Here is a 23,034-nt window from a genome sequence, read left to right as displayed (position 1 = left end):
ACTCAGTTGCTCTACACCAATGGAGAGCTGACTCAGACAACAACTTTCTTACTAAGGGAGGGATGGATGGATGCCTTTGGATTTCCTTCCTGTTGAGCCTGGCTCCATCTAGTGGCCCCAAAGAAAATCACAGCTAAGAGGCATCCGACTCCCATCCAGCTCCACCAACGAGACAAAATGTTTGCATCAACAAGCCATGTTCCAGGAACATCTTACGCTGGTCTGTCACAGCTGACCCCGACACCCGCCGCCCCTCAGCCCCAGCCAGAACCCAGGAGGGCAAAGACTGCTTCATTCTGGCCTTCCGCTCCAGAGGCCTCCCCCGTGCCTGGAGAGAGACGGGTGTGCAGAGAACACGTGAGAAGGGTCAGCGGCTTCTGGACAACCAGTCAGGAGATCCACAACTCCCGGGTCAGTGGAGCGCGTCCAGGAGAGCGTCCAAGCCTGGCAAACGGCCTCGCTTCAATGTTCTTGTAGCCCGTGAGGCCCCGGTGGAGGCCCTGCTTTTGGAGGCCCCCCTTGGAGGAACCCTTTCGGAGGCAGCCTTTTAAGTAGGCCGTTATGTGGGCCCCAAAGTTCCCTCCAACTGCTGGGAGGGAGCTGCGGAGACAAGTGCCACGCTGGAAGCTAAAGCCGGCTCAGCCCGAGGAGGCTGTGGCTCCTGGAGGCTGGAGCCCCTCCCCTTTGATGTGGCCACCAGCCTGGGGAAGCCTCGAGACCCTCCTCAGGGTCACGATTTCCCATTCATTACCGGAAATGGGGAGAATCCCAAAGGAAAACAGCCATCCCGACATCCTGCTGCCACGTAAGCTCTCTCTTGGGGTTGTCTGTTTTCGCCCGTCCCTCCCATCTCAGAATCGAGCCCCAAGGGCTGGGCCACGGGGGTACGTGACTTGGCCAGGGTCACACATCTAGGAAGGCCAGATGGGAACCATCCCGGCTCTATACCTCGCTCTCTAGCCATTGAGCCATCTAGCGGCCCCAATCAAACTATTTTTTTTTTTAAGTATCCAAAGAACAGGCCAAGAATTCCTGATTAAGCCTCCGGTGACCCAGGAGTGAGCAAACGTCCCAGGACGGGTGCCATGAAGACAAAGCTCGAGAGGAGATCTCGACCATTAGAGCAAACCTGGTCGTTCCCCAGGAGCTCGGGCCTCTCCTCCCCAGGGGGAAGGAAGGTCTCTGGCCATTCATCCAAAGCTGGAGGGAAGAGAAGGGAGGGGAAGGCGGAGGGATGGGAGGGGGGTGGTGTTTGGTTTTCCTCGTCCAGAATCCAAGGAGACAAATATGGAGGAAAAACAAGAATCTTGCATTTTATTCAGAAAAAGGGTTTGTTGGGAAACGCTGGGCCGGGCCTGGGTGAAGAAGCCCCCCGAGCGCCCGAGCCCCAGGCGCCCCTCTGCTGCCTACCTGCACAGGCGTCCCTCCCAAGGAGCGGTCCAGCTGGACGGTCAAGAAGGCCGAGTGCACGAGCTCATCTCGGCTCGCGTGAGCCCCCTGCCTGTGGACAGAGGAAGAAAGCGGTGGCCTGAGCGGATGCTTCTGAGCCGAGTTCCAGGGGTTTTCCTGGGGGGTTCTGGGGGTTCTCCTGGAGCTGTTTCTGGCTGGTGCCGAGGCGGGAGGGAGAAAAGGAAGCTACAACCTTCAGAGGAATGAAGGGGTTCCCAGAGGAGGGGGCCAGACCTGAAGTGACGGTAGCCCTCGGAACAACTTGAGGAAGAGCCTGAACAAGGTGGGGGGGACGGCAGGAGCCAAGATGTCCCCAGAGGCTCTGGGATGATTTCAGGCCTAACGATATTACGAACGAATCCTGCATTGAGAAACGGGACGGATGTGCCGACAGCCAGGTGACAGGGCGGACGAGGACGATCCCGAGTCCCGAGTCCCGAGTCCCTCGTCTGACCTTTATTGTCAGGGCGGCCCTGGGGAGGCCCTCGACCCTCTGGGCCCGTTTCCTCGTCTGTCCAGAACTAGGTAAATGGTGAGTCACCCTGAAAAGGCTTCCTTTTAAAGGGCGGCTCATTTCCCTGTGGTGGCCTTCCCTTAGGACAGGGCATGAGGTTAGAGAACTCCCAGAGGAGGAGAAACCTTCGACGGTACGGGCAGCACCTCCTCTGGAGCTCGCTGTCCTGCAGAGCTGCCTAGAGCACTGGCCTGGGAAGGGACTCCCCCAGGGTCACCCAGCCAGTGTGGCCAGAGGCGGGACATTCAGGGCAAACCACTGAAAACCCCGCGCCCGTTTCAGGCGAGTGGCCCGGCCTCCCTGCAGCCGAGAGCCCCAGAGAAGGGTCCTTCTCCGAATTCATCGCAGAACCTCCCGAGAAGCCAAGCTTACACCCTTGGGACGCCAGACTGCCAGAATCTCAACGCTGGGGAGGGAGGACGCCAGAGGCCATGAGACGACCCACCAACCCAAATAGTGAGCCTGGATTCCTCCTGCTTATCCCCCAAAGTCACTGTTCACCCGAGGCCTGAGCTCCTCCTGAGACAGGGGGGAAGCCAGCAAGCCTGGACAGAGGGATGGTCAAGGGAGGAATGGCCTCAGACACATGGAGAGCGGGAGGGGAGCAGCTTGCCCCAAGACCCACTGCCTGTCTAGGAACACTGTGGCGGGTGAGTGTAGGCACACCCTGGCTGGCTCATGTGCCCACGGTTTGCCACCATGGTCCTAGAAGACACCAGCCCCAGGCTAAGATGGTGCCCCTTGGCTCGGCACCACAGGGAGGCTGGACCTTACCAGGTGTAGATGATCTGCCCTCGGGAGTAGGTGTACAGTATGATGTAGCAGTCGCCCCCGTAGAACTCTGCATAAGTTTGTGGGTCCACTTGGACTCTGCCATTGCTCTCCACTCGCCATATCTGAGTTGAGGGTTGGGGGAGGACAGAAAGAGGAAGAGTCTTGACTTCTTTCAGGAAGCCTGCTGTGCCCGAGAAGCTTCAGGGACTTTCCCTGCTGACCAGGGAGCCTCCGAACTCCACCTTCCATCCACATCCATCCTTGGGAGGCTGGCGTGTCTTTGGAGACTTTGGTTGGGACCACATGGATGTTGGCCTCCGTGTTTGTCTCCAGGCGTTATATATAGGTCCTGGCAGGCAGCTGTGCCATTAGCCACGAGCCCAACACCCGGCCCTGCCCGTTGGCTTACCGAGTCTGGTCATATACTGTTTGTGGCACATCCCAGAGCCGGGCAAGGCCAGGACCCCAACAAAAGAAGGAATGTGACTTGCCTGGCCAGACTCTTGGGGACCCCACGCTACCTTTTCAGACCCCCAGACCCATTCATATTGTGATAATGGGATTAAATCTGTCTTGTCCTTTCTTAAATCTAATCACCAAAAGTGTAAACATCTCCACTTAACTCACAATTTGGGAGGTCTGTGACCCATGTGTGCAAAAATGGGTGACGAATCAGAATTGACTGACTGCCTCTTGGGCAGTCCTAAGAAAAGTGTCTGTTGTGATTGGACACGTAAACTAAGAGGAAGGCACAGGAAGTGACGCAAAAGAAGCCCCTTTAAAATAGAGTTCAGTGAGTTCAGCTTCTTCTTGTTCGTGTCTTGGACCTGGAGGAACACTGGACCTGGGACCCTGAGACCTTGGTGAGACTGTTCTTAAATCTTTCCCTTAGAACTACACATGGTGAGTAAAGAAGGCTGACTGACTACCTTAATTTCCCTGGAGGTACTAGCCTCTGAGAGGATCCCTTGATTGGGAGAAGCCCTTGTTAATTGACTTTTAGGCTCTCCGGCTAGGCCTCTGGAGCCCTGCCAGAGTAAAGCCCAGACTTGAATACAAATCTAGTTCATCAAGTTAAGATTTTTTACTCTACCCTCTTCTGATCTCTCTACTCTCCTATATTTTGTAAATAACTTACTAAAATCATTTTAGGAATTGGTATTTATTCAGTTTCTTGGCAACCACACCTTTAAGTATTAATATCCAACCCCAAAAACCCCCTTTTCCTCTTACAATATACTTGTGGACCATCGGCTCCACCACCTTTTCTGGAATTTGGCCTGGGATGGACAACAGGCAGCTTCTGGGTCTGACCCACCAAAATGAAAACAAGGCCCATTTGGCAGGACCCATCTAGAGGAAGCTGCCATGGGGGCTCCTGGCGATCACCACTTTCCTTTCCAAAGGCTCACAGAGCAGCCCTTTCTAACAGGACTTTGAGAGGATTGGCGTCCAGGCCACTTGCCAACAGTCAAGCATCTGCCTCAATCTCCTAAGTTAGCCAATGGCCAAATCAAGGCCTGGATGCTCCATCCATCCCTGAGTCGAAGCTCATCCCTCTATCCCTGATGGCACGAACGAGAGCCCATGAAACCTACCTCCACAGACCCAGAGCCATCATCCACCATGTTGTGCTGGGCTGCCATCTGGGGAGACTCGTGTAATTTTTGGGCATCAAATGGAATTTGCTGGACCTTGGCCACTTTCTCAGTGACGTACACCTTCCCAAAGCCATCGCTTTGGTCCCTGTCCCTCCAGTCATTAAAGAATTGCTTGAAGATGGACGTCTCCCCTCCCTCTGGAAGAACTTGAATCTGAAAGGTGAGAAGATGAGAAAGGGGAAGAATGAAGAAAAGGCCCCATTCTGTGCAGGAAGAAGGGCAAGGGGCCTCTGTCTGTGTGACAGCAGCAGCCAGGACACGGGTGCCGAGTCCACCCGAGTCACCTGGTCTGAATCCAGGAAGCCCAAGTATCATTTCTGAAAAAAAGGACTTAGGGAAGAGTGGGCAAGCCAGCCCAATCTCCATTTCCCAGGCAGTCCTTCATCTTAGCCTTGAGGCCACTCACGGCCATGCTTCTGAGGGAGGAGGCTCTGTCTGCCTTTTATCCCAGAGGCACAAGGGAGCCAGAAAAGGAAAGTGAGCAGGACGGGGGCATGTTTAGACGTGACTTTGCCGGTGGAGGCTCTCCGGTTCATCTCCCAGCAGCCAACCCAGACTGACCTAGGATGGGGCTCCACCCATGAAAAGGGAATGCTGAATACAGGCCAGAATACAGAAAAACCAGAACCCGCCCTCTGGGAGTTCCCAATCTGTTGGTGGAGGAGGCACACACCCAGGGACACACACCTAGGGACAAGGGCCAAGAGAGGGAGGAGAGCCTGGAGGAAGGCTCCGAGGGTCAGGGGGGTGGGGGAGGACTTCCAGAATGGGGAGCACCTTAAGTGAACTTTGGGGGAGGAGGAGGAAGAGTTGAAAGGGCAGATGAGGCTAAAAGCAGCTCACATTCAGTCTCCTCTGGCAGGAGCTGTGCCAAGGGATGGGGCTTGAAGGAAAGTATGAAATCAGGGCCTGTCCTCTAGGAGCTCACAGGCTAAGGGAGAGGAGGCAAGAAGCAAACAGCCGTGTGAATGTACAAGAGGAGAGTGAGGGGAATATTGGGAATACGGCTAGGCTGAAGTCAGATTGTGAAGGGCCTTGAATGTCAAACTTGGAGAGGAGAGGAGAGGAGAGGAGAGAGAAAGAATGTGTGTATGGACTGGGGGGGAAGTAGGGGGTGTCCAGGTATGCCCGAGAATAAGGAAACAGCCTCCTCCTGGCACTGAGGACTCCTGGTCGCTCTAAGGAATGATCCAAGTATGGATAATGTTCAGGAAGGGAGGAGTCATGGCTGCCATGATACTAAGTCCTCCTCCTCATGGCTTCTCCCTTAGGGACACAGGAACCTCTCTCAGAATGGGGAAGCCCTTCACCTAGACCAGTGATTCCCAAAGTGGGCGCCACCGCCCCCTGGTGGGTGCTGCAGCGATCCAGGGGAGCGGTGATGGCCTCAGGTGCATTTAGCTTTCCTATTAATTGCTATTAAAATTAAAAAATTCATTTCCAGGGGGCTAAGGAATATCTTTTCTGGAAAGGGGGCGGGAGGCCAAAAACGTTTGGGACCCACTGACCCATACAATGTTCTACTGCCCCAGGACAATGGAAGCTCCATGAGGGCAGGGACGTTGGCTTGGTGTGCCCAGCACGGAGGGCCACAGTCCTGGAAATCAGGGAGCCCTGCTGTTGGGTTGGAGAGCCCTGGAGCCAAGGACAAAGGGGAAATGGCTGCCACTGTCCTGGTCCAGAAGGGCTCATTCCAGCTCAGTTTAGTCTAGGCTTTGGGGGGGGAGGCCAGCGCGCCCCCTTCTGGCCGGCGTTTGCATCCGCTCTTTTTGCACCTACGTGGGTACTGGAGGGATAACCCATGTCCTGCAGGAACTCTTCTGCCATCTTCATGGCAGCCTTTCTCTCCTCAGGATTAGCGTCTTTGCCTGAAATATAAAGGACACGGAACGATGAACCGCACGATCGGAAGATGAAGCCTTCCTGGTCTGGCCCTGCTGACCTGGTCTACGTGGATAACTGGAGGCCTGAAGGCCCAGGCATGAAGGCGAATGAGTCGCTACTGAGCATCGAATGAAGCCTGGCCTTCTCCAGGATTTGGGGGGGTTTCCTCTTCCCCTTCCCCTGGGAAATCAGGGACTCCAAGCTTCAGCGGCCCATTGACCCAGCTCTGCAGCTACGTATTACCTGCTACGTGTCGCCGCCTACCCCTACTGTGGATCCCTGATTGGGAGGAGCAGAGCGGCCTGGCCTGGTCCCTTCGGCTGACCCCGACCTTCCCCAATTGTCTTCATCTCACTAAAGGCTGCTCCAGCCGGAGACCCTGCTGACCTCCAGGGTGCGGCCCCTCAGCCTGCTGCTACCTGGATGCTGTTCCAGGAAATGCCTTTCAGTCTCTGTCCTGAGGTTGGCCTCGTTAAGGCCAAACCAAGAATCTCCTTTCAGCTATAAATCCAGTCGCGCCCAACAAGCAAGGCTAGGTAACTCCTACAGGTCGGGTGCAGTGATAGGCAAGGGGGAAGGGAGGAGGAAGGAGGGAGGGAGGAAAGAAGGAAGGGAGGAAGGGAAGGAGAAAAGGAGGGAGGCTCAGAGGTTGGGAGGGAGAAAGGGATGAAGGAAGTAAGTGGGGCAGGGAGAAAGGGAAAAAGGAAGGGAGGGAGGGAGGGAAAAAGGGAAGAAGGGAGGGAGAAGAAGGGAAGGAAGGAGAGAAGGAGGAAGGGAGGGAGGGAAGAAGGGAAGAAAGAAGGGAGAGAGGAAGGAAGGGAAGAAGGGAGGGAGAAAGCAAGGGAAAGAGGGGGGGAGAGAAAGAGAGAGGGAGAAAGGGAAGGAGGGAGGAAAGGAGGGAAGGAAGGGAGGGAGGGAGGAAGGGAGGCTGTCCTGCACTCAAAGATCTCCCACTGCTTATTCCTGTATGACCATGGACATATCATCTGCTCATCCTGGCTTCAGCTTCCCAATGTTGCCCAGAGAAAGGAGGCAAGAGGGAGCCACTGAACGTTTCTGGGCAGGGCAGTGCCTGCCAGTCAGACTAACATATTCTGAAGACAACCCTGCCAGCTACTGGGGATGGCCTGGGCCAGGGGCTGCCTCCTTCCCCAAAGGGAACACTTTTCTGTCCTCCAGAGCCAAGCTCCCAAGCCAGCCCCGTCAGCACTCTGGGCGCCTCTTACCTTTCCACACAAAAATCTGCTGGGCAGCCATGTGCTCCAGGATGAAGCACTCCTCCGACAGAAGCATTCCCATGGAGAAAGGGTTCTCCTCTGCCACGACCGACACACTCATGTTCCCGGTGGCGTCAGAGACCTAGGCCAAGAGAAGCGTGTCCGAGAGGGCCCGGGGCGTTCTTGGCAGTCTTTGGGCTCAATCTAAAGCCCTGGAAGCTGGTGCGTGCCCGGAGGTCACGGGTGCCTTTGGGGGGCTCGTTTCTAAGATCAGAGCTCACACAGCCTCTGAGGGCCTCAAGTCAAACAGAGGCAACTTAGAGAAGAGCAAAGAAACACCCAGAGAGTTAAGGGATTGGCCCGGGCACCCAGCCAGTAAGTATCGGAGGTGGAATCTGAACTCGGGGCTTTCTGACTCTAGATCCGTCTCCAGGCACTACACCAGGCTGCCTTTCCTCCTAGAAGGGGCGGCATGTTTCTGTGTGGTGATGATTAACTAATTAGAGATTTAGAGAAAGTAGCTCATAGCAGCAGGGCTCCCAGGCCAATCCTCTCCCCCCCCCCTCTCTCTCTCTGTCTCTCTGTCTCTGTCTCTCTCTCCTCCTACACTGCCCCATCTGCCCTTGGGAGCCCTTCCCGTGGGCATGTGGGCCGGGAGGCGGCCTGAGGATGTGGGAGCAGAATCCCGGCCGGGGCGCCCTTTGGGGCGCTTCTCCTTGGCTCCGTCTATCGCCTCTTCCCCAGCGCCCCCAGCAAAGTGTGCCCCGGGCGGGCGGGGGGCGGCCCTGCTGCGGCCCTGTTTTACAGGCTCCTCTCCTGTGGGGTCTCTGAGCCTGGCCAGACCCCGCGGAAGGTGGCACTCGGCGCCCTGCAGGGACCGAGCCTTTGGCGGCCACTGCAGCCAGCTTAGTAAAGGGTGGTGCGGGGCGGCCCAGCACAAAGGCTGCTCCTTTGTTCTGATGAGCCCCCGAGCCGGACGCGGATCTCGGTCCTGTCACTGGGAGGAAGCCATGTTGCACGACTGCGTGCTCCCAGCAGAGGGCGCGCTGGGGCCGGCGCGGAGGTTTCCAGCTCCGGAGGAGGAGCCCCGCCCCCACTCGGGCTTCCCGCAGGGGATCTCTGGCCCCTCCAGTGCAAAGCTTCAGGGGCCCCAGCCCAGCCCGGCCCGGCCCGGCCCACGCTCACCATGTACAGCCGGGCCATCCTCCGGTTGGTGTCGTCGGCCACGTAATCAGCGTCCACATCGCCCTCCGGCAGCTCGGGCTTCGTCCCTAAGACCTTCGGGGAGAGGAAGAGGAGGTCAGCCAGGGGCGGGGCCGAGGTGGGGGTGGGGAGGGGGCAGAACCGCGAGGCGCCGGGGATGGAGCGGGCAGCGCCCGCCCGAGTGATGCCCAAACACCTGGAGGCAGCCACAGGGAAGGCACCGGAACCCGGGCCCGGGAAGGACTCCCCCAGCACCCACGGGGGGGCGCACCGGGGGAGGCAGCCGAAGCCCCGACACGATGCCGGGAGCTGGGCTCTGGGCGGACACAGGACTGCCTGGACCACCCGCCCACCTGCCGGCCCGCCTTCCCCGGAGCGGAGCTCAGCCCAGCAGGTGCCCTTCCGGGAGCCCTTGAATGACTTCCGGCGAGGCAGCCCTGAAGTCAGAGAGGAGCGAAGCCGCCCCAAGAGGCCAGGCCTGCTCCGGCCCCCAAGGGCGCAAGGGCTCATCCGGGCTGGTCCTGGGCCTCCAGGCCGCACTGCCCGGGAATCGCCCTAGTCTGGGGGGGGCACAGTCGAAAGGACACGAAGGGCTGCCCAAAGGCCCCACGAAGACCCGGCAGAGGCGAGGAACAAGAGTAACAGCAAGCACAGCCGGAGAGGCCTGGAGGGAGCCACCGCGGCCACGTTCTCACGGCTGGGCCGAGGGAACACGCGCAGGACGCACGTGGCTTCGCAGCGTGTAACTCGGAGCGGAACAGAGAAGGCCGAGGCCTACCGCCCAGCCCCACAGTGGACGCTCCTCCCCGCCAGTTTGCCAGTTTCTTTGTGCATCTGAAGGCCTGGCCTCGGCCAGGAGAGGCCGCGTGCTGGGGGCCGGGGCAAGGCCGGACCCTGGCGCTGGGCCAGAAGGCCAGAACAAGTCGTGTCGGCTCTCCGGGCCTCAGTTTCTTCATCTGTGAAATGCAGGGATGCGCCGAGGTCCCTTCTAGCTGGAAATCCCCGATTCCGCGCTTTCCTCGGAGAACCACAGAAGAAAACTTGCCGGCAAGTCCCGTGGAGAGCTGGGCGAGGGGGCTGTCGAGGCTGTCTTAAAGCTGCCCCCCTCCAGAGCGCGCCTGGCTTTAGTCACTGCTGAGGGCAAAGGCCCCGATTCCAGCCTGCAGGGAGGGCAAAGCCGGGCTCCTGCCCGCCTCCAGCGCCAGTGTAGACGGCCTGGCCCCTCAGGTGGGGCTCAGCCCAGAGCCCGGGGAGCCCCCCAAACGTCCGCTCCAAATCCCTGGAATGAAGCTCTGCCATTTCCCCTTTTCCCACCACTTCTGTGTGGGGGACGCCGTCTCGGGGGAGTGGAAGCTCGGCAGGGCAGGCCTGATTTGGGCTTCTTCGGTCGCCCCAGCGCAGCTCGAGGCCACCCATACGGTCGACAACCGGTCGGTGCTCCGGGTCGCCAGCAGTGCCAGACCGGCTGGATCGCAGGGGCTGCTGGGGCCGCCCCCCTGCGCACGTGAAAACCTCTCCATGGCTGACGGCCACGGCCGGGCCAGGCCGAAGGGAACCCCCTGCCCCTGCCCGCCTCAGAAGCACCGTTCAGGAGGGGAGCCCAAAGGGCCGGACAAAGGGCCGGAGGACCCGAGGCGGCAGGGGAGGGAGTCAGTCTTATGTTGGCCTGACCCACGCCTGCACCGAGGAGCAGCCAGCCCTGCTGGGGGGGACCTTCCGAAGGAGCCCCGAAGACCAGCCGGGCAGCCCCCCCCACGACCCCCTCCTTTCTCTTCCAGGCTGAGGCAGCAGAGCTGGGCTTGGACCCTCGTACTCACCACTGAGCCACACGGCCTCCTGCCTTGACTCTTGGGGGGGCCGCGCGTATCCCCTCCTGACACTAGCCAGCTCCCAGGTCTTCCCGCACCCCCAGGGACCAGGACAGCCCGTCTGCCTGCCACCGCAAAGCATTGATTCTAAGGCAGAAGAGCTGTGAGGGCTGGAACTGGGGTTAAGGGACTTGTCCAGGGTCACACAGCTAAAAGCATCTGAGACCAGATTTGAACCCGGGCCTGCCGCCGCCCACCAGGCTCCCCCACTGCTCCGAGTCCTCCTTGCCACATCTGTACGGGGCGCAGCATTGAGTGATTTCTGATTCCTTACGATGGGCCTGGGCGCCCCCTCCCCACCCCCAGGGGTCAGCCGCCTGTGTAGACATGGAAGCCGGGGCGTGTGCCGAGGCAGGGCCCGTGGCCAGGGCAGGGATCGTGGAGCACCAACGTTGGCTAACGGGGAAGGTCCCCAGCGTGGGAGATGGCCAACAGCCCTCAGCCACGACTCGGGCCGCTTCTGGGAGCCCCGCCGGGCGGAGACCAGAGCACCCCCCTTCTTACCAAGGAGGAACCCGAGGCCTTGCGGCAGCCCCCACACTCCTCCTCGGCCGCCCGTTTCTTCCTCACTCGGATGTTTCCATGTTGCTCGCCGGCATGGGTCAGCCCAGTGTGAGGTGCCCGTCGGGGCCGCCCTGACCTCGCCACGTCCGCCATCTCCCTGGAGCCTGGCCGGCCCTGCCCCTTGGGTCCTGTCGGGACTGTCACCCCTCTTTGTGGGAGGAGGAAGGACTCTGCCAGAGCTAATCACAGGCTACCATGAGGGAGAAGCAGCTTCTCTGACGCTGCCAAGGCTCTGGCCTGGCACGGCTGCTCTGGTCCCTTCTCCCTCTCCAGGGCCTGGCCGGACCCCCAGCCTTCCCTCTCCGGCCTTGGCCACCAAATACCCCCTTCCCCATTGGAACGTAGGGGCCTGGGCAGCAGCGACTGTCTTTCTTCTTTCTCGCCTGCCTTTGTACCCACAGTGCCCGGAGCAGTGCCCGGCACACCGCTCCCTCCCTCTCATTTGTGCCCGTCGTTCCATCGCCCCGACGGTGGCCCCCACACAGGCCTGTGTGCCCCCCTGGAGCCTTTCTCATGCCTGCCGGGGATCCTCGCTGGCTAGGCAGTGAATCACTACGGCCAGGGAGGTTGGGGGCCAGAGGACGGACGCTAAGGAGGGAAGACCAGCGAGGGGGGGGCAGGGAGGGCTCTGAAGGAGTCACGGACCCGGCCCAGCCCTGAGCCAGGGCTCTGTGGAGACGTGGTCTGTCTGTACATTCCCAGGACCCCAGGGTTGGCACGGGATGCCCCACTGGAGGGTGCAGGCTGGGCGCCGGGGGATAGGACAGAGACACCCAGTACAGACGGAGGCCCTTCTGGAGCCCTCGAGGGTTTTAGGAACAAGAGGCAGAACCGTGATGCCGTCCGCCGGGGCTCTAGGTGGTGCCAGTGGAGACAGAAGGACTGTGATGAGAGCTGGCGAGATCGGAATAGGCTGCCCGCCCCGCCCCGTCTCCCCTCCTCTGGCAGGGAAGGCGGGTGTCCGGTGGGAAATCCCCCTCCCGGGCTCTCTCCAGGCACCAAGCTGCCGAGTCCAGAAATCATTCCAGGCCGTGGAGCTGGCTGTGAAGTGAAGACGCTTCATAGGGAAATCTGGCCACCAGGGTGGGGGGGCTCACACCTGGCGAGCTCTGGCTGCCCCGTCCCTCTCCTTCCCACCCCCCCAGCTCCTGCCCTGGGCACCGCAGGGAGGGACCCGCGCCCAGGGGCAGCCACCGCCTCGGGCTGGTTCCCCGGCAGTGCTGGCCAAAGGCCACCCGTTCAGGGTGAGGAGAGACCTTATCAGGAAGGTCACAAGTCTCTGTTTGAACGAGGGTGCGCCCGCCGTGCACACCCCCTGATCCCCGTGACCCTCGGCTAGGTGGCTTGTGCCAGCCTCCCAGGCCCTCCTGCAGCCCCAGCACACAGCTGTCTCCGGCAGGGGAGGGAGGAAGAAATATCTAATGAATGGAGAACCCCGACAGCGTGGCGGTGGGGCCACTCGAGCCCCCTGGGCAAACGCCCCAGACTCGGCATGAATCTCCTTCCTGTTTGCCCCAGTGAAGCTCTGCTGGGCTCCTGCATTGACTGAATGTCACCATTTACTGAACGAAGGAACAGATGGAAGGATCGACGGATGGATGGACGGACGGGCAGACAAATGGACGGAACGGGTGGGCAGGTGGGTAAGAAGAGGCTGGAGAAATCCCTCCCTCCCTTTGCTCTCTCGAGGCCCGGCCCAAATGCTTCTTCCTACAGGAAGCCTCACCGGGGAGGGACTCAGTCCTGAAGCCGAGTTGGACGGCCGCCTCCAGAGTCCCAGAGTCCCGGGGTTTGTCCAGCTCCTCTGAGCCCCCCCAGAAGGCCCGAGGACTCCTGTCTGCCCTCCCAGCGCCCCGGGCTGGGCTCGGCGCAGGGCACGTACTTCAGGAAGGCTTTCCAGCTGGCTAGATTCTAGTCTTCTGGACGGAGAAAACCCGAGTGTGCTACTGAGCCGGACTAATGTCTTCCTTTAACAAAAGAAAAGAAGCCGCCGCCACCACGAGCCTCCAAGCGCCCTTCCTGGGCTATCCAGCACCTACCCATGTCCCAGGCTGCAAGAATGGCTAAAAGCCTGCCCTGTGACCTCCTCGACTCTTCCCCACAAACCTGGGAGGTCGCCCCGTCTTACAGAGGAGGAAACTGAGTCAGGAGAGGCGAAGTGACTCCTGAAGGGTCACCCAGCCAGGAAGTGTCTCGTGTCCTCAAAAGCTCTACCCACGGCACCAGCTGGCAGCCCGTATCAATGAACTGTGCCAGCACCTTTCCAGAGCAAGGAAACCGCAGAGAGATTTGGGGGCCCCCCTTGGGAAGAAAACGCCCATCTCCAGGATCCGGTCACAAGCATGAAGATCGGGGGCGGGTGACCCCAAAGCTGGGAGGGAGCCTGGTGGGCTCCTCTGGGGCTGGCGGCCGAGCTCCCAGGCAGGGCGGTCCAGCCGGCCCCTTACCGCTGCGGCAGGCTGTCCTCACTAGCCCGAAGGAAAGGCCCCCCGTGGCCGAGTTTGGCTTCTAACCCCACAGCCGGCCCCCAGCTGCGCGGGGCACCCGAGTCTCAGACGGGGCAGGAGGACGGGCGCTTGGCACGAAGACCGGCCCCTGAGGAAGCCCATTCTGGAAGCTGCGCACAAGCAGCGTCCTAGAAGGGCTCCAGTATCGGACACTTACTAGCCCCGGAACCCCGGCCGAATCACTTGGCCTCTTTCTCGGTTTCCTCGGCAGTAAGTCAGGGATCATTCTAGAACCTGCCCTTAGCACAGCACCTGGCATGTGGTAAGCTTCAGAGCAGTGCCAGCTGGGGTTATCTTTGGGGCACAAAGCAGCGGCAGCAAACTCCACCCCAGCTGGGAGTCGGCCGTCCCTGCTGACCCATCTGGCCTTCCTGTCCTTAGTCTCCTCCTCCCGTCAGCCCTGCAGGGGAAAAGCTCCCACAAAATCCCCTCCCTTTGGGTCAATAGCCAGGAGCCCCTCTGTTGGACCAGGCCAAACTCCCCTCATAAAACCCAGCTGGCCGAGGGAGGCTTATCTCCGAGCTCAGCCCTGGGGGATGAGATCCCCACCCGGCTCTTTGGATGGTCGGACTGGCACAACAGGCGAGCCTGGGCTCTGTAGTCAAGAGGACCTGGTTCAGGCACTGGCGGGAGATAAGAAAAGAGAGCCCCAGCCCCCAGCTTCTGTTTTATTCGGGGGAGACAGTGGGAGGAAGAAGACGGTGAATGGCCCAAGCCGGCCTGGCCCGGAGAACTCGTGGCCACACCACATCCCGAGTCCTGCCACATGTTCTGGGGCTATCAGGGGACCCCTGGGCCGCTCCCCCACTGGCCTGCTCTCTTGGCCCACAACTAGGTCGTCCCCTTCTCCGATCACCCGTTTCCCTCGTGTCACAACTTGTTCCAGTTCTCCTTCCAAGTTCCTCCTTGGCCAGGCCCCGCTGCCCGCTCCTGCCCACTGTGCCTCCCTCACCACCACCTCATTTCAGGCTGCAGTGTCCCAGGCCTCGGCTGATTCCATACCAGCCAGCTAGGAGTAAAGGGGTTTGAAGTGCCCAAATGGGCAGAGCCCTGCCAGGGTCGGCGAAGTATGGTGCTCGCATGGGGAGGGCCCCACTGGGCAGGCTGGAAGGGCACTGCCCGCCCTTGGCTTCCTCTCCCTGCCTCTGGCCTTCTCCAGGGTGTTCCCAGGCCCTTTCTTCTCCTTCACACCAGGCAAGTACACATGGGTAGGCGGCAGGAGGGCGCTCCCACGGGATGTCAACTGTCAGTCCTGCCACCCCAGGCCCCATTTACTCTCCTCTGCTCACAGTCAAAATGGGCCCATCCAAATGGCCAATCCTCGGCCTTGTCTGGCATCAACGATGCCCCGAGCTCTGCGGAAGGTGGGAGAGCTGGACGTCTCAGTGCCCCCAAATAAATAAATAAGGCTGCGGCTCAATGTGGATTTCCCCCCAGACCAATCTCTATCCCCCTTCAGGAGCCGGGTGGAAGAAGTCTTCTGGACAGGCTGACCCCCACGATCTGGTTACTAAAGAAGTTACGGGAACCTCGAGGTCAACCAAGAGTTTCATCACAAAGACTGTGACCACAGGCCTAGAGACAGGAGGTCCTGGGTTCAAACCTGGCCTCAGCCACTTCCCAGCTGTGTGACCCTGGGCAAGTCACTTGACCCCCATTGCCCACCCTGACCACTCTTCCACCTATGAGACAATACACCGAAGTACAAGGGTTTAAAAAAAATGCTAAAAAAAAAAAACAAAGACTGTGACCACAAAGACCCCCCCCTCCCCCCAACCTGGAGGATCAGCGTGGGGAGAGCACCTGCACCCCAGGATTTAGTAAGGAGAGAGAAGGACGATATCCTTTGAACCTCAGAAGTTTGGGCTTCTTTGAATATCGTAGCCTATCAGAGGTGGAGGGGATCTTCCATGTTGGTGAACCGTATCGCGGGTTCAAGGGGCTAAGAAGTGACTTAGCTAAGGCCACACAGGAAGCAAGTGGAGGAATCAGGGCCTGAGTGTCATATTCGGGGTTCTTCCTATTGGGCAAGTCCCCCAGAGGATGCTTAAGAAATGCTGGCATCATGAGAGGCTCCTGAGGGCTTCTGTGCTCTTGTCTTCTCTCTGCCGCTGGCAGGGAATGTGGAGAAATAAGCCCAAAAGGGACCCAGGGGTCCCCTTCACTGGAGCTCAGCTGTCCTTTTTTACACCCTCACCTTCCTTCCTCCAATGAATCCTGTGGGCTGGGTCCAAGGCAGAAGAGCAGGAAGGCAGGAAGGGCCTCGTCCTCTCCGAGGTCCGATCTCAGCGGAGGTTTGGCCTTCCATTTCCAAAGGCAGAATGGCAATCCAGGCACCCGTCAAGCTCCCGGCCTGAAACGCCCTCCCTCCTCCCCCACTTCCTTCAGGATTCACCTCAGATTCCGCCTCTGCGTGGTTCCGCTCAATGCCCCCCTCAGCCCAGAGCAGCGCCTTCCGCCCACACTGCCTTGAGCTCTCGTCCAGCTCTCTGGTTATGAGCTCTCTCCTCCTTTGGGGCAATGGACACTCCCAAAGGGCGGGGGTCACTCTGCTTTGGTTGTTGTCTTCCATCCTTGGTGTCCCGTCTGGCACCAAGTAAGTATGTGTTGGCCTCAATGTGGGCACTGATTGCCAACGTTTACTGGCGCCTACTGGATGCCAAGCATTTGTACCTCTTCAGCTCACCCCCTGCTGCCTCTTCCAACCGTGAAATCATCAGAGCAGAGAAAACTTGGTCTTTCCTTTTGGGAGGTCAGAAAATGGCACCAGAGTCAGTCCTGCCAGTGGAAGGCTGGGAATGGCTCCATCTAGCCCAGTCATTCCCGAGACACCCTGGCACCTGGCACCGTGCTCTTGGGAAGGCACCAGGAACCCACTGATGGACCACCCCATGCCCCCCCATCAGCTCTGGAAAAATGATGGCGCCAGGGATTAGGGGAACACGAAGGAGCTCCTCCTCTTCATTCCCGTCCTTGGGCAGCAAAGAACCAAGTCATCCACCCTGAAGGTTCCGTTCATCAGGGGCCCGAGATCAGGACAACCGGATGCAGCCCCTTCAGACAGTGACTGACTGCCTGACTGGGGCAATACAGAGGGGCCGCACTCACACCCCCAAAGGACGGAATTTGCCAGGATGACAGGCGGCCTCTCACAAGGGACGTGGGTGTTGGGTGGAGCCACTCTAGTGGGCCAGATGACAGTTGACAGTTTGCTGGTCCTCAGCCAGCTGGGGCAAACACAAGGGCTGGATGCTGCCTCTCTGCGGGCCCTTCCTGGGGTCTGAGGAAGACAACAGGAAGTAAATAAACCAGTCCAGTGAGAGGTTTCGGGTTGGAGAAACGGGAAAAGGTCCCACAACACTGGATAACCACGGACAGGCTGCAGGGCCTGGAAATGGGTCAGAATCTCCACGGAGCTGACCCAGACTATCAGGTCCAGCTTTGGGAGGTCAGAAGGGGATGTGATGGCCTCACTACTGGGTCCACTTCAGCGCCAGCGATGTTCACAGCTCGCCAGGATCCTCAGCAATTAATCCCCAAAAGGTAAAGACGGGGAGCTGGAGAGCCTGGTATGTCCACCCCCGTCTGGTCTGGTGGCTCAACCTGAACTTCCACGGGGAGATGTTTCTTCGGGGAGACAAATCCACTTTTCCTGGGCTCTTCCCTGGGACGGATAAACCAGCCTCTGGCCTCAGCCACGACAGAGTCACTCCAGGAAAAAACTTCCTTCTCACCATTCCATGGTCGGAAGCCTCCAGCCGTGCCTGATTAAGTCTGGCTGTTATCTTAGCCTAAATGTCTAAATCTTATTTTATAAATTTGCCTATTACAGGGTGACCCTGGCCAAGTCCCTTCACCTGCCTCAGTGTCCTTATCTGTAAAATGGGGATCAGAGAGCACCTCCCTCTCAACCAAACACAAGGACTCACGTAAAGGGCTTTGCTAGATTCAGGGCTACACGAAGCCTCATGATTGCTCTTCTTTTTCTATTGCCATTGGCCAGTGGAGGGAGGTCCCACACCCTGAGATCAGAAGGTGGGCGAATGGCCCTTCCCTGGTTAGAGCCCCGGCCCCTCTGAAGTTGGCGGCTCCCCTGCGGCTCTGGTGGAACAGGAGGTACATAGTATTGCTGCAGTCTTCAGTCATTGCAGCCACGTCCTCCTCTTTGTGGCCCACCTGAGGTTTTCTTGGCAGAAATACTTGGAGCGGTTGTCCATTTTGTTCTTCATCCCATTTCACAGATAAGGAAATGGAGGCAAATCTGGATAGGTGACTTGCCCAGGATCACACAGCTCAGAAGTGTCTGAGGCCAGGTGTGAACCTGGGAAGATGAATCTCCCCGACTCTGGGCACTACATCCAATGGACCACCCAGCTGCCCATAAGGTACAGCCCAGGCATCGCTGATAGGCTGAGATTCATGAGGCGGAGAGACAAGAGAAGCATTTTGGACCCCAAGCGGAGAAGCCCTCCCTGACGTCCTCCAGCTGTCTTACAATACACTCATAGCCTGGGCACATCCTGGCAGCCGCCTCTGCTCACCACTGTCCCGGGGCATTTTCTCAGTTGAAGGTTGGGGGCTTGGCATCAGGACCGAGACTTTCCAGTTTGGAAAACGCCAGGCCGGCTTTCTTCCCATTTTGTTTGACCTCCTCTTGCTCGTCTCCAAAAAAGCACTTTCGAGAAGTGTTCTTTCTTGTAAACGCTCTCAAATCATTTCTTTTTCTAGAGAAACTCCCTGGAGAAACAGGCCCATCAGGGGGCCCCTCCATGGTGCCAGAGCTGGCTTGTCAGGCCCCAGGGAGGGGGCTCAGCTGGCTTTCTCTTCACTTTCCTTGTCTGCTGTCCACACGACAAAGAAGCGGCCCACCAAGGTGCTATGAACCCATTTGTGAAAAGGGAACGGCTGGGCAAGCAGGAAGGGCATCAGGAGAGGCCCAGGCAGTCACTGGTGTCCAAGCCACAGAATACGCCCAGGACAGGGGGCAGGCAGGGCCATGAGAGCCTCCCTACGCTCGGGGGAGGGGCTGCCTCAAGAGGGTCCCAGCTTCCACGGCCAGGAACTGAGCCAGAGGAGAACGTCCATCATCTTCCAAAAGCAGAACGGCAAGAATAGACAGCCCCAAGAGACCCCCAAAGCCCCAGGGATGCCCTCTTCTATTGTAGTCCTCATTTTATAGCTGAGGAAACTGAGGCAGACAGGCTAAGTGATTTGCCAGGGTCACACAGACAGTGTCTGAGGGAAGATGAGAATCATTTGGCAGAACTTTGATAGGAAGGTGCTCAGAGCCCAAAATATCGCCTCCTCCATTTCTAAAGTATATTTATGACTAGGCAACAGTCGCTCCCAAGTCACCAGCTTGGCTGTGGTTTCCTTGAAAGGGCTTGCTTTGACCCCAGCTCTGAGTGAAGGGGTGCAAATGCTGTCGCCACAGCCTTGGCAGCAGCGGAGGAGGAGGAGGAACCCATCGTGGTCTCTGGAGGCAGCCCCTCTGGCTGGCATCCTTAGGAAGGCGCTCCCCACTCCCCACGCCCAGCACAAAGCCCTCTCCTTGTCCCTCACCCTCAGAGTTCCTGATTCTGCCCTTGGGCTGAGCAGAGACCGTGAGGCTCACGGAGTCTCCCACAGGAGAGACTGATCCTTGTACGCAGCCAATGCCAGCCCCTTCCCCACCCTGCTCAGCCCCCTTTGGGAATTACAGACAAGCGCTTTGACCTGAATGGCCTGGAAGACCCCTCAACATCACTCCAAAATGGACTGAAAGGACACACAGGCAGGGAGTAGCAGGAGCAAGACTGGGGTCTCCAACCCCCAACCCTTTGCCTCTGACAGTCAGGCAGGAGTATCGGGTGCTTGCCGGACCACAGACCCGGGAGCCCATCAGCCCACACCATCTCACAAGCCTACCTCGAGCAGCTCGGGGGGCTCCTCCCCATCTTCCACGACAATCAGCTGGGATCGTCCTTTCCTCTCATTGTCCCGAATGTCGATGGCCACTTGGTTGGCCTTCAGACGCTCGTACTTGTTGCAGGACGAGCCGCACCACTGGTAGATCTCCTAAGGAATCAAGACACACACGTTGGCCATGGTCTGGGAGCCATGTTTGGGCCCCCTCTGAGTGTGGAAGGTGGCACTCATCTAGGCAGGCTGTGGGTGTTCCAGGTAATTTCTAAGTTATAAAGAGATGGACCAAGCTAGAAACCTGGCTGAGGCTGTGAACGTTCTAACTCAGAATGTTTGGAGAGCTTTGTCCCCAGGGACATGGCAGCAGTTGGCAGAGAGTTTGGCCTAGGAGTGTGTTGGCAGAGGTGGCATCTGGTCAACTTAAGCCTGAGGACTATTGTTGGGATCTCAAGAGAAGGATTTTCGAGCTTCTATCAAGATCTAAGTTGAGTGGGTGCTTTCCTGTTGTTGGTGGACAGCAAACAGGAAGTCCTGTTACTGCCGAGCCCTCTTTGGATTGCCTTGCTGTGGCAGAAGTGTTCTGTGTTCTAAATACATCTGGAGGTCATCATGGGCGTGATTTGAGAGATTCCTCAAATCCCCGTCTCTCTCCAGTTCTGTCCATGCTGGCTGTCTTTTAGATAGAGTAGCGTAGCCAACCCCAAGCCAACATTCTTTTGGCAGTTGGTGACAGCCTCGAGACTTTAGAAAATCCTCTCCCTCTTACCCTATCCTTATCAAAACATTAAAAACCTTTTATAACAACTTCCTGATAGCCTCTCTGCCAGCCATCAAGAATCTATTGACTGGGAAAAAATCTTTATAACAAAAAACTCTGAGACGTCTAATTACTCAAATATACAAGGAGCTAAATCAATTGTACAAAAAATCAAGCCATTCCCCAAATGGATAAATGGGCAAGAGACATGAATAGGCAATTTTCAGGTAAAGAAATCAAAAGTATCAATAAGCACATGAGAAAGTGTTTTAAATCTCTAATAATTAGAGAAATGCAAATCAAAACAATGCTGAGGTATCGCCTCACACCCAGCAGATTGGCTAAAAAGACAGCAGGGGAGAGTAATGAATGTTGGAGGGGATGTGGCAAAACTGGGACATTAATGCATTGCTGGTGGAGTTGTGAACTGATCCAGCCATTCTGGATGGCAATTTGGAACTATGCTCAAAGGGCTATAAAAGACTGCCTGCCCTTTGTGATGGCAAAAAACTGGAAAATGAGGAGATGCCCTTCAATTGGGGAATGGCTGAACACATTGTGGTATCTGTTGGTGATGGAATACTATTGCGCTCACAGGAATAATGAACTGGAGGAATCCCATGTGAACTGGAAAGACCTCCAAGAACTGATGCAGAGCGAAAGGAGCAGAGCCAGGAGAACGTTGTACACAGAGACTGATACACTGTGGTAAAATCGAATGTAACTGACTTCACTACTAGTAACAATGCAATGACCCAGGACTACTCTGAGGGATTTATGGTAAAGACGCTACCCACATTCAGAGGAAGAACTGCAGGAGAGGAAACACAGAAGAAAGCAACTGCTTGAACACATGGGTTGATGCAGACATGGTTGGGGATGTGGACTCTACACGACCACACCAATGCAGCTATCAGTAATATGGAAATAAGTCTTGATCCATGACACATGTTAAAACCAGTTGAAATGTGCGTTGGATATGGGGGGGGGTGAAGGGGAAAGTAAGGACATGAATCATGTAACCACGGAAAATTTTTCTTAAAAAAATAAAATAAAATAATATTTAAATAAAAACCAAAAAAGAATCTATTGAGCTAACCGTTTCCCTAGCTGTAGTGGTTTTCAGTTACTGGTTTCACCCCAGCTAAGTTTCATTGTGCTTCCTCTCCCTGTGCAGCCGTGGAGCTGAACTGGTGGGTCTCACTCATTCCCCTGAGTTTCTTCTATTAGTTTATTCGTTGCCCCCACCCCCAGAGTGTGTCATTTTTTAAATTTTTTTTTCAAGAGACCCTCCCCCCCCAGGCTGGGGAAGGGTTGGCCCAGGGTGGGTCACCCCTGCCCAGGGCCCGCCAGGGTCCTTTGACATCCAAGCCAGCCCAGCCTTCCCTCCTTCCAAGGTGGAGCCAGCATCCTCTCCACAAGGGCTGCGGGCACAAGCCCCATCGCCGTCTTCACGGGCTCCCGGGCTGTGAGCTCGACAGGCGGCCCCAGCATGCTCCCAGCTAGCTGCCCACCTTCTCAGCAGTGCCCAGGGCTACTCCTAGATGGGCTTCCACAAAACGAAGCCATTCTAGCTTTGGAAATGAAAGACTAAACTTCCAATGAGATCGGACCTTGGAGAGGAGGCCCTTCCTGCCTTCTTGCCCTTCTGCCTCGGGCCTGACCCACAGGATTCACTCGAGGAGGGAAGGAAGGGAAGAGTGAAAAAAAAGGAGACAATTCAGGGTCCTCAGAGACCTCAGAAACAATAAAATCTATTTTACTGAATTTGGGGCACTCAGGGCCGTAGAGTCCTGGGGGTCAGCCCTCTCCCTTTTCAGCCCATTTGCTGAGGCCTGGACAGGTTTGAGGACTTGCCCAAGGTCACTTGACCAATTCTCACAGAGCTGGGCAACAGCAGTGCCAAGTAGCCCCCATGGAAGAATTTCTGTGACTTCAGCGGGGGCCGCAGACTTGGAAAACCTCACATGAACACATGAATGCACTGACGTCGGGTTGTGTTTTCTTAAAAACGTATTTCCCAACGAGGCCCACAGGCCAGGCCTGGCACGTCTCCTGGTCAATGAGGGACATCCTGGGAGCTCGGGATAGACAGGGGAGCTGCAGCGCTTCCACAACGGAACTGAATTTCTAAGGAAGAGCTTCTAGGCTCCCCCTTCCCCGTGTCAGCATTGGCAGCCGGGAATTCCCTTAGAAGGAAATAAGGGTGCCAGGACGAGATCACAAGGTGCGGAGAAGGGCCCCAACAGCATGAAGGGGGTCAGCACCTCTGAGACAGAGAGAGAGAGAGAGTGTGTGTGTGTGGAGGGGGGCGCTAGGCCGCTCCTGCCTCTCAGAGCCCCCCCCCCCAGTACCAGACCACAGGCATGCGGAGACTCCTGAATAGCCGGAGCCGCCCCAGCCACCGCTCAATGCCCTGCTGTTCGGAGGGAGCCGTTCTGGGCATCGGCACATGCAGTCACTGTGTTCCCTGGCCTGAAGGCGCCTGTTTAAGTGCAATAACAGGAGGCTGCTGTCCCCCGAGGAAGGAGCCGCCCTCCAGGCTAGCAGGGGGGGGGCACCCCAAGGAGGCTGCTCAGGCTCTGCCCTTGTCTTAGCACTGGTGCCTGCCCTGCCATCGGGGCCGGTTTTTCTCGTCTTTGGTCCCCGAGGAAGGTTTAGAGCAAACGTGAGCCTCAGCACTGGGGGGGGGATAATGCCGAGGGGGGGGGCTAAGCCGGCCCCCAAGCCTC

The 23,034-nt window shown here is 57.7% G+C and overlaps 1 protein-coding gene across 1 annotated transcript in view; it reads right to left on the bottom strand.

Annotated features, from left to right (window-relative positions):
- The window catches only part of SCIN (scinderin), a 49,924-nt gene that overhangs the window by 5,771 nt on the left and 21,119 nt on the right, over nucleotides 1–23,034 (bottom strand). The window contains exons 5-11 of the mRNA XM_044678844.1: nucleotides 19,549–19,698; nucleotides 8,685–8,777; nucleotides 7,509–7,641; nucleotides 6,178–6,266; nucleotides 4,336–4,551; nucleotides 2,738–2,859; nucleotides 1,411–1,501 (exon numbers count right to left, since the gene is read on the bottom strand). Of these exons, the coding sequence (XP_044534779.1) occupies nucleotides 1,411–1,501; nucleotides 2,738–2,859; nucleotides 4,336–4,551; nucleotides 6,178–6,266; nucleotides 7,509–7,641; nucleotides 8,685–8,777; nucleotides 19,549–19,698 (894 nt within the window). The remainder of the gene's footprint in view (nucleotides 1–1,410; nucleotides 1,502–2,737; nucleotides 2,860–4,335; nucleotides 4,552–6,177; nucleotides 6,267–7,508; nucleotides 7,642–8,684; nucleotides 8,778–19,548; nucleotides 19,699–23,034) is intronic.

Source organism: Gracilinanus agilis, chromosome 5 (genome assembly GCF_016433145.1).
Source record: "Gracilinanus agilis isolate LMUSP501 chromosome 5, AgileGrace, whole genome shotgun sequence".
NCBI lineage: Eukaryota > Metazoa > Chordata > Mammalia > Didelphimorphia > Didelphidae > Gracilinanus > Gracilinanus agilis.
Note: the sequence above shows the minus strand (reverse complement) of the source record. Positions and strands in the feature narration are given on the sequence as shown.